The sequence below is a fragment of the Drosophila subobscura genome, chromosome E, assembly GCF_008121235.1.
Source record: "Drosophila subobscura isolate 14011-0131.10 chromosome E, UCBerk_Dsub_1.0, whole genome shotgun sequence".
In the NCBI taxonomy this organism is placed as follows: domain Eukaryota; kingdom Metazoa; phylum Arthropoda; class Insecta; order Diptera; family Drosophilidae; genus Drosophila; species Drosophila subobscura.
In genome coordinates this window covers 10653277-10668052 of record NC_048531.1, presented here as the reverse complement: position 1 = coordinate 10668052, position 14776 = coordinate 10653277, and the positions used below count along the sequence as shown (strand labels likewise).

The window sequence follows — 14776 nt, the reverse complement described above, 5'->3', positions numbered from 1 at the left end:
TGTCGCATTCTGTGGAGTGTTTGTGTGTGTGTTTGTGTGGGGAATGTGCCGCAGCCACACACTGCTGCAACAACATGGCGACATTCATAAACTAAAACCGAACTAAAGAGACTCCTCGAGGGGCAAGGGCAACAGCAATGGCAACGGCAACGACAACGGCCACGGCCTGTGGGTTTTGGCCTGGGTTTCGGGCCTTCGGGGCTTTTGGCTGGACAAAACCGAGCGAACGGCCAACAAAACGGTCAAAATTATTTAGACCAATGCCGAAAGTTTGATACACTTTTATCCAAATAATTTGCAAAGACTGTCCAAAAATGTAATGTAAAAGGTAATGTGACTTTCCTTAGTAACTTTACGGCTGCCTAATCCCTTACATTACCAACAAACCCAACCAGCTAAAGTACTTTTTGTAAGCGCATCGCAACGATTGGTTTTTCTCAGTCACCTTAAAGGTTTTTTTCTCTTCAATTTTTTTATTATTATTTCTTGGCATGTTTTCTTTTTGCTTAACGGCGGCAGATTTGAAAAGAATTTCTGCTCGCAAATGAAATTGTTTCCTGTTAAAAGCTAAAAAAAGAGGAGGAAAGGAAAGAAAACCAACTATGCAGAAAGGGAATAGTGGTGGAGGAGGAGTTGGTCTGAAACATGGATATGGACGGCACCTGCTGTCGCAACGATTGATGAAATTAAAAGGTTCGAGTATAAATAACAATCTTTTTAATGGTCTGGGATTTGGAACTTAATTTTTTAATTAAACAAGCCACAGAGGCACAGCGACAGATAGCCAGGCAGAGTTGCAGAAACCAACAGGATGGTGTTGGGGCAAAGGGGGAAGCAAGATTGGTGTCCGAGACATTTATGCAAAGCAGTAGCCACTTGGCCACTTGTGTGGTCTGTCCACGGTCTGCTGCCACCGCCAAGGAGGAGGCCCCCATAATAACTGTGTTTGCCTTGTGGCCTGGCCAACACTTTTACTGCCGCCACAAGGAGGTCTAGGCGAGGGGAGGGCCAAGAACTGGTCCCGCACGATAACATGTTAATCCCTGGCTCCCTCGGCTACAAGTCCAACAACGATGTCAAATGTCAGCACATGTGATTTGTCATCGGGTAGGGGAGGAAGGAGGTAGGAGGTAGGAGTTAGGAGCCTTGTATGCCGGCTGGAGGAGCGAGGACTGCGTCGGTGGTCGGCGGTCGACTCCTTTACATTGTCGCCTGGACAAACATTTGTCATTGGGGACGAAGACCACCTAACTTGTCTTTTCAGCTGTCATTTACAAGATAGTGCGACATGAGCAGGAATGTGGCATTGAGAATCTGTAGAAGAAGGCAGCACCCTTACTCTACTGAGACAAGCTCCAAGCAATTATCATTTATTTCCAGCAATAAAAAACATTTTCATTGAATTTATTTATATATTTTTTATTTATACCATTTCTCTGCACACATTTGTAAACCAACAAATGGAAATAAAAATGAAGTTTTTGGGAAACAAATCGAAGAAAACGGATTAGAACTTATACAAAATGAAAATATTGAGTAAATATATTGTTTACGATTTTTATTCAATTAATTAGTGTTTCGTTACTCGTTTTTAATACAAAGAAATGCAATTAAATAGTCGTTTATATATTCATATATATAGATAAATATATGTATATAGGTATAAGAGATAGTAAGCCAGAGACAGAGATACAGACAGAGAGAGTGAGATAGAGAGGCCATAGGGAGAGCGAGCGTTGTTCAGATAGAGAGTGGTTGTGGTTTACATGGGTGAAACGATCGTATGCTTTTATACATAAATAATTACATTTAATGCTCGGCTTAGGAATAAAAAAATATTACAATTTACAATGGTAGCAATGTTAACTTAGGCATATGATTAATCAATTAATTAAAATTAATTAGTAGAAACAAAAGTGCAAATGAATTTACAAATGACAAATGACAGTCGTATGGAATTTGATATCGATACGATCCAATCGTAGGTTTAAATAAATAGTTTCTGCTTTTGGTGGTTAGTGGATGCAATGCAGGATGCAGCCATCGATAACAGAAGATTTTTGTTATATTACAGCAACGCGCATGTGTGTGTGTGTGTGTGTGTGTGTGTAAGTACAGTAGTTCGATCCGAGTTCTGAATTGAGTGCCGCCTCAACGCCGCCTAGTTAAGTTCATGATTAATCGCTCAATCGTTAAATGGGTTTCTTGTCTTAAGTACACACTAATTAAATTTTCACCTAAGCAGTTTGCTTTAACTTCTTCTTGTTTTTGTTTTTGTTTTTGTTTTTTTGTGGGGCTTCCTCCTTTTTTACATTCCTATATATCCGCTACATACGAGTATAAACTTGATGCTTCAGTGTTCTTTTTGTTTTGTTGGGTTTTATTACTTGACTCGTTTTTCCTCAAATTTGTTTAATTTCGCATATTTGGTTTGCTAATTTGTTTGAACTATTTACTTTAAATATTAATATAAATATATGAGAAACAATTATCGCTCAGAGGATCGATGCCTCTTCATTATACATACAATATATATGTGCATGTGTTTCGTGTTTGTATATGTAGAAAAGCAGCTGATTTGTTCTTTTTGTTGTTGCTATTTTGATTCGATTTGCTTAGCTTTAGTTTTAGTTTTAGTTTCATATTCAGTTATTAAATATAACGTTTGCTTATTCAGTGTGAATTTTGGTGTTTCTGTCGCAGCACAAAGCACTCTTGTGCATGCGTTAATAGTTCCTTAAAATGTTCCATTGATCTAGGTTTGTTCTCCTCATTCCTCATTCCCTCGCTCACATTACTCGTCTGTATTATTACCCTCTAAAATCGATTTGACAGGCTGACAATTTCAACAACTTTCTGCATTTTGCTTAAAAAATTCGGTTTAATCTGAATGGAGAGCTCCTCGCCTCGTTCTGTCCAATTTCGTTTCGCTGGGTGCCTAGTAAAATTGTTAAATATTGATTTATTGAATTCTAAACATTTTTTTACTTTTTCGCTTTTATTTCTTGTTTTTTTTTTTTTTTTGGTAATTGGAAGTGTTTTGCTGTGCGACATTGTTATCGTTATCGTCATTGACTCTTAGTTTCTGCTTGCGTATGAATTTAAAAAACGTCTTCATGGGTTTTTGGTTTTTGTTTTTGTGTTTCGTTCGTTCAATTTGTTTTCTAATTGCAATTGGTTTTCGTTCATTATAAAATTTTGAAAATATATGCATATATTAGTTAATTAATATATATAAATATCGATTTTTGTTAAGAATTTGCTTTTATTAATTCTCATTGCTAATAAATTTAATTGATTGAAGCTTCCCTTTCGGTTCTTCCAAACAAGCAAATGCACATTGATTCTTCAATTTGTATTTTCCATTCCAACGGTTCAAACATCAATAATCGATTATTGCTATCGCTATCGTTATTGCTATCATTATCGATTCTTTTTCGTTTCATTTCATTTCGTTTCGTTTCGTTTTGTTAGCTTATATAGCACATACTCGTAAATAAAAATCTTATTGTCTTTTCATTTATAACTATGTAGCAGTTCTGCGAGTTCTTTCCATTCGGTGCCCCCCCCCGCTATGGTTGAGTTATGGTCATCTGGTGTCCGTAATTCCCATTCCCGCAACCGCTTCTGTAGCGTGCTTTAAGGCGTGCAAGTGCAAAACTTCTGTCTGGAGCTGAGCTGAGGTACTGAACAGTAAGCAACTCCCCATATAGGTATACCATATACGAGTATCGATCGCTCTTTATATATGTATATGTATCAGTTCAATATAAGTCGCAAATATTTATCCATAATTCTGTTTTATTTTCGTGCCTAAATTCATTTGAAAACTGTTCTGAGTATAGGTATACAACAATATATCGTCTGGGCAAACTCCAAAATTGATGGTACTACGCGAATCTCCGCTGGCTGCTGTGCAGTTGCAGCCGCCGGCGCTCGTTGTTGATCTTTATCTTGGCGATCCGTATCGACTCGGGCAGCACGGATGTGGGCGAGGTGGCCAGATAGCCGCTGACAAAGGTGAGGCGACTGTTGCTGTTGGTGGACCCGTTGCCATTGCCGCTGTCGCTGACGTCCAGTTCCCCCTCGAAGAGATCCGGATAGACGCTGATATTGTCCAAGTTGTCGATGTCAATGTCGCCCGCCTCATTGCGCACGTAGGTCAGCTGGTGGTAGGGCGTGGCCATCAGCTTCTGTGTGGACTTGCGTAGGGATTTCTTGGTGGTGGTGCTGGTTGCCGCCGTGACGGTGCTTATTGTGTCGACTGTTGGCGAGGCCTCGGTGAGGGTGTTGTTCAGGTTGCTGTTGATGTTCTTGTACACGCTGAAGATCTTGTCGATGAGCCCATGCTGCTGAGGCGTCGTTGCCATGCTCTCCACAGTGGATGTGGCTGTGGCTGTGGCTGCCGCACTGGAGCCTGGCCTCCACCTGTGCGTTGTCGCCGAAGGTACTCGCGTGCTGCCAGTGGGCGGCTGCAGTGGCAGCAGTTGCTTGGGCAGCTTATTGTCGCCTTCCTGCAGCCACTGCCTGCTGTTCTCCATGCTGCCAGTCCCACTGCCACTGCCACGATGTCTGCTCAGCTTATGCGTGCTCGGTGCAAGATCAGTCTGACTGGCGAGAGTTGTGGCTGCCGTTGGCGTGGCGGCTCCTCTGGTGGCTGCTGTGCTGCTCCTGGCCATCTCTTGCTGCAGCGGCGTCTGCTCTATCACCAGCTGGGAGCCTGCTGTCGAGGTAGTTGTGGCCGCTGTCGCCGTTGCCGTCGCCGCTATTGCTGCTGCTGTTCCTTTGGTTTCATAGTCCGTCGTGGACACTGGCTCTGCATCCTCCACCAGCTCTGCCTCGTAATGCAGCAGCAGCTCCGTGTCGTTGCCACTCATCTCTGTCGTAGTGGTGCCCGCGGAGGCTTCGCTCTCCAGCTCCGTGATGAATGTGGACCAGGCATCGTAGTTGCTGCTGCTGCTGCTGCTAATACTGTCGTCTGATGTTGCCGTTGTGCTGCTGCTGCTGCCACTGACACTTGAAACATCTGGCGTAAAGCTATCAATGGTGGACCAAGTGGACCAGGGCTCCAAGGTGGTGATGCTGCTGCTGCTGACATTGTAGGGATCCTCGTAGCCCATGCTGCTGCTGCTGCTGCTGCTGCTGCTGTAGAAGGAGTCGTCAGAGGATGTTGATGTTGCAGTCGTGACCGGCTTGGCCTTTGGCTTGTGACCCTTTCTTCGTCTTCCCTTGCGCTTGATGGACAGTGTGGCTGTTGACCATTTGGTTGTTGCAGTGCTTGATGTGGTGCTTGTGGATGTTGCTGCTGTGGCTGTGGCTGTTGCAGTCATTCGTTTCGTTGGACTAGCTGTGACTCGTTGCTGCAATTGCTCCTTGCGTCGTCGCTTCTGCTTCTTGTCGTGCTGCTGCCTGCGTGCCAGCAGCGAAGGATCATTGTGATGGTGGCGCACCTGATGTTGCTGCTGCTGTTGCTGCTGTTGTTTCTGCTGCTTCTGTCGATTTAATGCTAATTGCTTTTTGTTAGTGCTACTTAGACTATTACTACTATTGTTAATAATAATGTTACTGTTATTATTATTATTATTATGGCCATGATGCTCCTGTTGCGGCTGCAACTTTTGATTTTGGTTATTCGATTTGTGGCGATTGTTTTTGTTGCTGCGCGACGGCGATGTCAATGGCTTTCGGCTGTTGCCACTGCCACTGCCATTGCCACTGCCATTGCCATTTCCATTGCTGGCTATCATCTGACTGGCGGCCATCTCGTGCCATTTTGGTAACGTGTGCTGATGGAAAAACTGCTCGGCATCGATCTTATTGAACATGTAGCAGGCATCGTTGACGCTCTTCTTTGGCCCAACGGGCTTACCTCGGTGCGTGAACCCGACACGGCGCTGCAGGTCGACAACGGACCGGAACACGAAATAACCGTGCACGATCGTCTCGTTGAAGTAGCAGGTATCGCGCAGTTCCCTCTGCAAGAGAGAGAGAGACCCAAAAGAGAGAGTTAAAATATCGTAGAGAGCGTTGCAACTTCCGCACTCTTCAGATGCAATTTATGAGCAGCATTTCCGTTTATAAAGAGAAACCCAACACACAGCACACACCAACCAATGGCTGATATTCCCCAGTGATATGAGAAGCATCGACAGCAATGATGACAGCGAAATCAGCGATCGGTGGGTGGGGAATAGGTAGGAGGTAGCTCCGATACTGGTTCATTTTGCTTTCTGTTTATTTATAAAACACTTGAAATCTCAAAAACGACAAGCAAATGAAACGCGGCTTTCGGCTTGGATGTTTGCATACCCAGCAGAGTTCAATGGGTAGCGAGGGTAGATTCGTTTTGTGGCAAAGGAAAACATGTACAGCATCGAACCTAACATTAGCTGCACCCATTCCAGGATAAGCCCCGGTCGACTAGCTCCAGCTGCAGCCTCCACGTGAATGTTTGACCAGCAACGATTCTGTGCCACTATCAGCAGACCAATCTGATCCAGCGATTCGATTGCGACGCAGATGGAAGCGATTCCCAAGCAATTAAGGCTTGTGCCATATTTAGCGATGGCTCTGAGCGGCAGCCTCTGTTTACACTCGAAATATTTATGGCATTTAATTGCTATTTTTGAGTAGCTTCTCACCAGCTCGAGCCGCGGCGCGTCAACTCGAGTGATCCAGGGCTAAGAATAGCAGAGTGTGTTGGGTAAACACGTTTGTTCTATTTCGAGAAGGGATCGAATCGAATCGAGTAATCAATCGGCGAGTGAGTCAGGTGCAACCTTAGCCCACACATCATTGACCTTCCACACAAATTCCACCTAAGACTCTATAGATATCAATGGCAAATAAAATGTGTGCTTAAATCACGGCAAGTATTTGCACAGTAACTCAGCATAGATTTTGCGGTCATAATCGAAAGCATTGCCAATGGAAATCACAAACGCAATCGAATGACAAGTGCCTGGTTTTGACCTTAGGGGTTCTGTTCCATTGTTTGTCCAGAGCTCGAGTGCGGCTAACTGTACAGCGCGGGAACTGGGAAAGGACATTGAAATGTTTGCGCCATTACAGCATAGCCACAGCGCAAGTGCCGCGTCATCTGACTGATTGATTAGACATATCTATCGAATGCAACAATCTACGCGGACAATATCAAGCTGTCATTCGCGACACTCACTCTGTTTGTGTGTTTGCCTGTCAATGATTTTTACGAGTGCCAACACTCCGCTGGTCTCCGCTTGAGCTTGAGTCTGGCGGCATTGAAATGGCGGAAAAAAGTGTTACAATGTCTCGCGAAAACATGATTTGATTTGACTTCTAGGAATTTGCAATATCCTCCCGGAATCTCGGTGGCAGTTGCAATTTGTGGCAGCATGGGGAGACACGCACGCAACGAACGAACGAACCCCCAGCTGGGTGGCTAACGAATGTCACGCATACGCCGCCGCCGCCGCCGAATCGAATCTGTGCCAAATTGTGCCCCGTAATTGCATATGAAATTGTTCAAATTTTGAAATTACACAAATATTGTAATAAATATTTTGTTTACACTGCTGACAGAATTGGTGCAGCAGCAGCAGCAACAGGTTTGCGAGTGTATCCATATCCATTGTGAGCGCCGAGTCTCTCGGACAAATTTGAACAGTGATTTTACCTCGGACTTGGTCTCGTACCCCGATCTCTGTCTATACTCGGTTCTGTATGTATTTATGTGCAATGCAATTTGGCTAAATCGCTTCAGAGCATTGTTATTGTCGTTTGCATAAAACCATTATGTGGAACATGTCATAAATTATAGTGTTTGTACAGTTAGTTTGCATAAAAACTAGCGGCTGACTTTGACAAGTACGACGATACGTGGATAAATGCGATGCAATCAAATCAAAATAGTTGCAACGGGCCTTGGCTACAGCTAGAGCTCTCCACGAGGCAAAACAAATATTGTTCAGCATATGATTATGGAAAGCAATTTGCTTGCACAAGAGCCTCCCTCCATAAAGATAATCTAGCTTTGAATTCGCTTTCATCTTGGCGGTCTGTCTGTTATCATTGCTTATCTCGGGGGAAATACCTTATGGCTGGGCTGTGTGTGAGTCATCTAAAAGGGATGGACAGTGGGGGGTTGCCTACTTTCAGGGTACATCAAGCGATCACTTGATTGATCAACAAATAATGTCGAAGGTCAAATGCTGTACTCACCATGCCAACTAATCTCCAATTGTCGTTGAAACACAAATATCTTTGGGTTTCTTTTGCGTACAGTGCTATTTTGAATTCGTTGTTCACATAATCCGGGAGGCCGACTATCGTTATATTTTCTGTAAGTAAAAAAACAAAACAAAACAGAAAACAAGAAATGAATAAAGATTTCCATTAGTTTGATCGGCAGCTTAGTCAAGTCAATATTTGGCTGGCAAAAACATTTTTAATTAAAGTCAAATAAAAGTGATTATGCCAAAATGTAAGGGGAACGTGGCATGTGGGAGGGGGCTGCACCCAAAGGCTTCATTTGAGTTCCAGATAGAAATTCCCAAAATAGGAAGAAAATGCATTAAATGTCGGCAGCTCAAGTAGCGTTAAGGTGCGTGTCTCTCCTTCTCTCTGCTAATTATAAACCAAATGCAGTTGTATCTCCATCTGGGCATCTATCCCATATCCATGCCCGTACCCATACCCATAGCCATAGCCATAGCCATAGCCATACCCATTCGAGTGTATTGTATCTACTGCTTGGCATGGCCTCGTCAGGCTATTGAACTTCAGGGCAGGCTGCTGCAGAGGCAGGGCGACAGTGAGAGCCGGCCACAAAAGTCACTAATAAGTAAAGCACTTGAAAAGCCAGAGAAAAAAAGGCAACATGAAGAGAAAAGCCACTCGAGTTAGATTGATAGGTGACTCTGGGTTCAGCCCAGAGTCGTCTCAGTCGCCTCAGTCATCGTCGTCGTCTGCCCGTCTGTGCGCTGCCTGCCGCCTGCCGCCCGCCCTCGTCTTCCTGCCTTCTGCCAGTAATTAAATTTATGCACAGAAATTCTTGGCAAAAACTTGGGGCTATGCATAGGCTCTGTGCTGGAAGCTCTCATATTTCATAAGCCCGGTGCGAGTTGAGGGCTTGAGTGACTTTGTGCTTCACACCTTTGGCCCGCCAGTGGCAGCCACTTGTGGTGCTCGGTGACCAGTCCCTGCTCCCTCCAGGCAGCTCCTTTTGTTGCTGCGAGTACTGCCCGTGATTCATGCACCCGCTGCGACAGCTTATTGATTTCATTAGTTTGGCGACACATGGCAGGGCGAGTGGAGCATGGAGTGGCGTGTAGTGCAGTGGAGAGGAGTGTTGCACTCTCTGCAAGTTTGCACTTGTGAGTGCACACTCGATACCCAGCAACCAGCACCCAGCACCAGTTCCATTCCCATTCCCACTTATTCTCCTTTCAGTCTTCTGTTTGTTTTTCCTATGGGAGCAGGAAGTGCAGGTCCAATCTCGATGAGCAACGGTACTGCAGTTCCCCATTTGTGGTCTATGTGTTGGCATTAGATCATCCCAGATTAGATATCGTTGAACTTTGATTGGGTTACGCACTCGATTACGCATTCTGTTTCCTCGTCATCCCCATGACTTTGACATTGAAAGTGTCAATAGAGATTCATTCTATTCGTACACTCGGTAGCTTCCCCCCACTAAAATTGGATTGAAAAGCCAAATGTTTATTTTTAAATGCTCAAACAACAGCCAGATCTAAACATTTGGTTCCAAAACTTTTCACGACACACTCCACTCCCAAAGCAAAAGGCAAAAGACAAAAACCCATCAAATGCATTTTAGGCTTTGGAATTTTTATGGGCTTTGTGATCTGTGGATACATTTTAGAGATCTTTTTCATCGCTTTTTGGGGTTTGGTTTTTCACTCAATAAAAAGCTTCGATTGGGTCGCATTTTTGCCGCAAGTTATTAAGATTTTGGTGCCTGCCCCGAGTTTCTAATTAAGTTATTAGTCACGGTGAGTGGAATGTTCATAGCGTCTCGTATTCGAATGGGCGTTGAACCGAGAAATGCAACAGTCCGAAAGGTAAAACGATCGAAGGGCATTCTCAGATGCTATCTATCGGTCTCCGATCGGTTCTACGTTTATGGTGGCGTGATTTACGCTGCCCGAAATCTGGGGCGGAGATAGAATTTCAATGTCTAAATGGAGCAAAGTAGTTCCATTTGAAGCGGGTATTTATGGCACTTAATATAGGTATATTAGTAGCAAAGAATCGATAGAAAAACAAAAGTTCCAATGGTACAAAATATTTGCAAATTCAGTGAATAAATACCCCAGACCACAGCCTCCAAAGCCCACCAGCTGTGCACAGCTGTGTGATGTATAATGTCAAAACTTTGAGCGTGTAACAGCATGAAACAAGCTCATCAACATGATCCAACGATTCCCAAAGCATAAAGCGGGGGGAGTACGGAAGGGGCGGGGGGCGACACATGAGGAACAATAAAATCAGAGACAACAGAGCCAAAATGCTAATCAAATATGCAAGCAATGAGCTTCATCAACATAAAATTAAAAAATCATAAAATGCTAAACTGCACAGCATGAACAAAATCCCAAAAAAAAGAGCCACAACGAATAACCAAATAAAATAAAATGAAATGAAATAACATCAGATAACTTGACAACGAGCTGGAGCCTCGTAATTGCGGCAGCACATGTACGAAATACCCTCGAAAACAACAGCAACAAACGCGACAAACGATACATTTTACGAGCCATATGGAGATGGTCAAACGACGTCACAGTCTCACACTCCAATCACTTTGTCATTCCATCAGCATTTCCCCAGCAAGCCCCCACCAATCTAACTTTGTTTTGAGTTATGTGGGCCTCATGGAGCACAGATCTTCATCTCCATCTCCATTTCGATTGGTATCGCTGCGCTGGTGGGCGTTGCGTTGGGGCTGGGCTTGTGCTAAGCATAAATCTCGGCTTATCGATCTCTATGATAATCAAGAGTCAAGCGTTTCCCCCTGCATATTTAGCGGCACTAATCATATTTGATTTTACTTTCTAGATTCTACTTTCACTCGTTTTGGGTTGGGCTGTCTAGAGCTATTGCTAGTGGGGGGAACTGTCATGTAAACACACAAATATTATCCTTGGAGCGGGCATTGAACTGCTGTCTCTCGTTCCTGGAATGTTGTCTGAGGCGGCGCAACTGCATTCCCGGAACAGAACCTTTCCGCTGACGATTGCAAAACTCCCTGACGGACACACACACACACAGACACACAGACACTTCCACTGCGAGGCGTTTTAGATTACGTTTGCACTGTGCCGTTAGGGAGGGGGCAACCAGTAATTGCTTTTGCATATACAACTCGTACTCTCGTACTCTCTGAGCACAGCCCAGCCACAATAAACATCTACGCTGCGATTTGTCACATGCTGCAACTATCGTCATCGCCATCGCCATCGGCTGGGCTATCGTTGCACCAGCAGCCGCCGCAGCAGCAGCAGCAACAGCAACAACTTCGCACCGCACTCATGGCAGTTTTGTCACGTTTCCTGGAAGAAAAACCGTTTTATTTGCTCGGTGCCTGCATTTCGGTACGGTTTGTTTTGTAAGCCGAGAGCCGAGAGCTGCGAGCTGGGCGAAAGGAAAACAAACTTCAACTTGAAGCCAATGTCCCCCCACAGTCCCAAGCGTCTCCCTGCGGACTCCACACTCTGGCCTCCAGTCATTTATCAGTTTGCTGCAGTTGGGTCTCTGGTTTGGTCTCTCTTGCAGCGTTTCTTCTTGCCCCAGCAACAGCACCAACTCCAATTTGAACTGCACTAATGCTAATTGCATGGGCACGCCCAGCCCCCAGGTCCCCAGACTAACTTCAACTTCAATTCCACTCGAATGCCACAAAATTAGCGCCATTTAATGTGGAGCGTACTCGGGTTTTACGCACGATTCTTCCACTGACGCCACTCATGGCAGTCTCATGGCAGGGGGGGCAGCGAGGGTGGGTTCGCTGGCGCGGGAGGAAGAGGCCACAGTGTCAATGAGTTAATTAGCGCACGATTTGTCGCCCCCACAAAGGCGCGCCAGGGGCAGGCAAATGCATGTGGGTGTGTGGGTGTCGAGAAAGAAAAATCTCTTCTTTTATTGAAGTCATCGTTTGCCCCATTTCTGGGTCACATGTTGCCCCTCTCTCTCTCTCTGCGCGTCTTTTATTTGTTTATAATTTATGTTGCTCTGATTGAATTTTGTGGTTCACCAAATCAAGAAAAAAGCAATTAAAATTATAGAAATATTTTAAGATAAAACACAAAGAATTTCGTATAAAGGCGATTAAAAATAGGCATAAAATGAGTGAACTTAAAATGTTGCTCCACTTTTCATGGGTCGACAAAGTTGGGTTAATAAATAATAAATGCCTGCAAAGAGCTCACAAACTTTAAAGATATTTCAGTGTAAAAAAATGGAAACAAATTCCCGGGAGATAGTGGACCGAATCGATGCCAAAGCCATGCGTTGACTGCATTGCTGCTGCTCTTATCAATATGCCTGAATATGCAAAAAAGAGCATTTATCAATGCGAAAAGCCTGCGGGACAATATCGATGACAGCCAGCAATAACAATTAATCGAAAGAAACAACAACAAAAGTGCAACCCAGTGCAGGCTTTTGTCGTTGATATTGAACTTTCGTATCCGGGTAGGCCGAGGGGCAGGGGGGCCGAGGCAGAGACCACACACGCAGTCTGCAGGGGGGCTGGGGCCGTCTGTTATTTACAGTTAATTGCTGCTGCTGCTGCTGCTGTGGAGACTCGCCGCGATTGCTGTTGCTGCAGAATGAATGTTCAATTACATTGATAGTTTCATCAGCCACAAGGCAAGCAATAAGTTGGATACCCTTTCGATGCGTACGTTCGATTAATGTTGGGAGGAAACAAAAATAGTCCCTACCCAACTGCCAGTGTATCTGCGTCTTCGGCTATCAAGTCTGTTGTTGTTTTTTTTGTTGTATCTGTTTTAAGCTCGCTTTTTGTTTATTTAGTCTTCACTGTGGTTGCGGTTTCGCTTTCATTGTTGTGGCAGGCAAAGCGGGCGGCCCGGAGAGTGGTACGCAGATGGAAAATAAATTGAAACTGGCATTTAATTAAGTTAAACCAAGGGGAGAGCGAGAGAGAGCAGTACGTACACACACGTCCCCCATAATGAATAGCACTCGCCTGGGCAATTTATTATAATAAATAGAAACGAATACTCGCCACGATATATCACAGTGAACTACACTAATTGCGGTTTTATCTGAGCAAGGACGTTGGCCAAAAACCCCAAAAACTCAGCCGAAGTCAAGTCAAATCAAGTGGATAGCAGAGCCCAGCCCCAGTTGCAACATGTGCAACAAAGTCCGAGTGCGAGTGTGAGTACGAGTGCGAGGCTTGATATTTTTGTATTAATTAAGTGCAAACGTAGTCACTTACAGGCCGTTTAAACTGCGTGTTAGCCAACTGGAAATGGCCCCGCTAATGCGCCAACAGGCAAATCGAAAGAAAATCCGAAAATATATTTGCACCGTGCGCCTCCAGCAACAACACAAAAAATTGTCAACCTGGGCGCATAAATTTTGGCACCAAGCCCCTCCCCAGCCCCCGGGGCGCCGACCGAGGCCAGAGTCAGAGTCACTTGTTTACGCTTTTTGGTATCCCATTTAATGGGCTAACACTCTGCTGCCGCAGTCACTGCTGCTGTTGCTGCAGTTGTTGCACGTTGCAACAGTCGTACGGTGAACCGTAAAATTTAGCTGGCTTCCTTTTGATCGTAACTCGCAGAGTTATTGTGACAATTTGGATTGTTGTGTCCCCTTGGTTTCGTTTTTTACAGCATTTTCATCATATTTTTCTCAACATTTTCCCGCGTGCACAACCAGGGGGGGCGGGGGTGCAACTAAGTTATGTTTTAGATACACTCGCAAAAGCATTGATTACTTCACCATAAATTAAGATATAGTTGGTTGCTGATTTATGGCGACAGGTGTTAATATCCCCATCGATTGGCCAATGATCGTAATTCTCCGCGAAGGAAGTTTTGCGCGTGGGCGCGGAAATTAGTCAACTAATGGGTTAACACGATGATAAAGCCAAGTTTATGGATATGCAAATGCAGCCCATAAATATCCTGAATTCATTTTTGCAACAAATTTGTCTGATAATTCGATTTCCGCTCACTTTGCAAGAGAAGGGATTGGATTGGATTGGTTTTTGTTTGGTTTTGGTATTGGGCATTCAATTGGAGGTTGCTCGTAATCTCTTGGAATTCACACGAAAGGTATTTCCAATCACTTGAGAGTGGTGGACCACCCAAAAAGACAGACCAGGCCAAACTGTTTCGATGGGCGTGCCTCTGCCACTTACAACACAATTATCCTTAGAGCTCGGAGCCAAAGCAAACAAAAAAACAGGCAAAAAACTATACTGGGGCAGGGACAGGGGCAGCGAGGAGAGCCTTTTAATGATGCCATTAATTAACTAAAATTACCAACAATAGCCAGGCATGGCCGCCATAACAGCCGAGAGCAACAAATTGTCTGAAACACACCTCCCGCCCCACCAGCCCAGCCGCAGAGCCCAAAGGGCAGCAACACCTTTTGATTTACGCTCTCCCTCCCCCTCTCGTCGCTCGGCTCGTGGGCCGTAAAACAAAAGTTTAGGACCAAAATGGGACGCCCTCCAGCCCTATGATCTATGCGGCTGATGTCTCGGGTTACGCGGCAGGGCGCCGTCTGTTCGTCGGTT

The 14776-nt window shown here is 44.8% G+C and overlaps 1 protein-coding gene across 2 annotated transcripts in view; it reads right to left on the bottom strand.

Moving 5' to 3' along the window:
• Positions 1 to 2256: 2256 nt before the first annotated feature.
• The window catches only part of LOC117892192 (cell wall protein DAN4), a 50197-nt gene continuing 37677 nt past the window's right edge, over positions 2257 to 14776 (bottom strand). For both annotated transcript variants that reach the window (XM_034798281.1, XM_034798283.1), the window contains 2 exons: positions 8200 to 8318; positions 2257 to 5975 (listed from right to left, as the gene is read on the bottom strand). In XM_034798281.1, coding sequence (XP_034654172.1) covers positions 3891 to 5975; positions 8200 to 8318 — 2204 coding nt within the window. In that variant the 3' untranslated portion in view covers positions 2257 to 3890. The remainder of the gene's footprint in view (positions 5976 to 8199; positions 8319 to 14776) is intronic.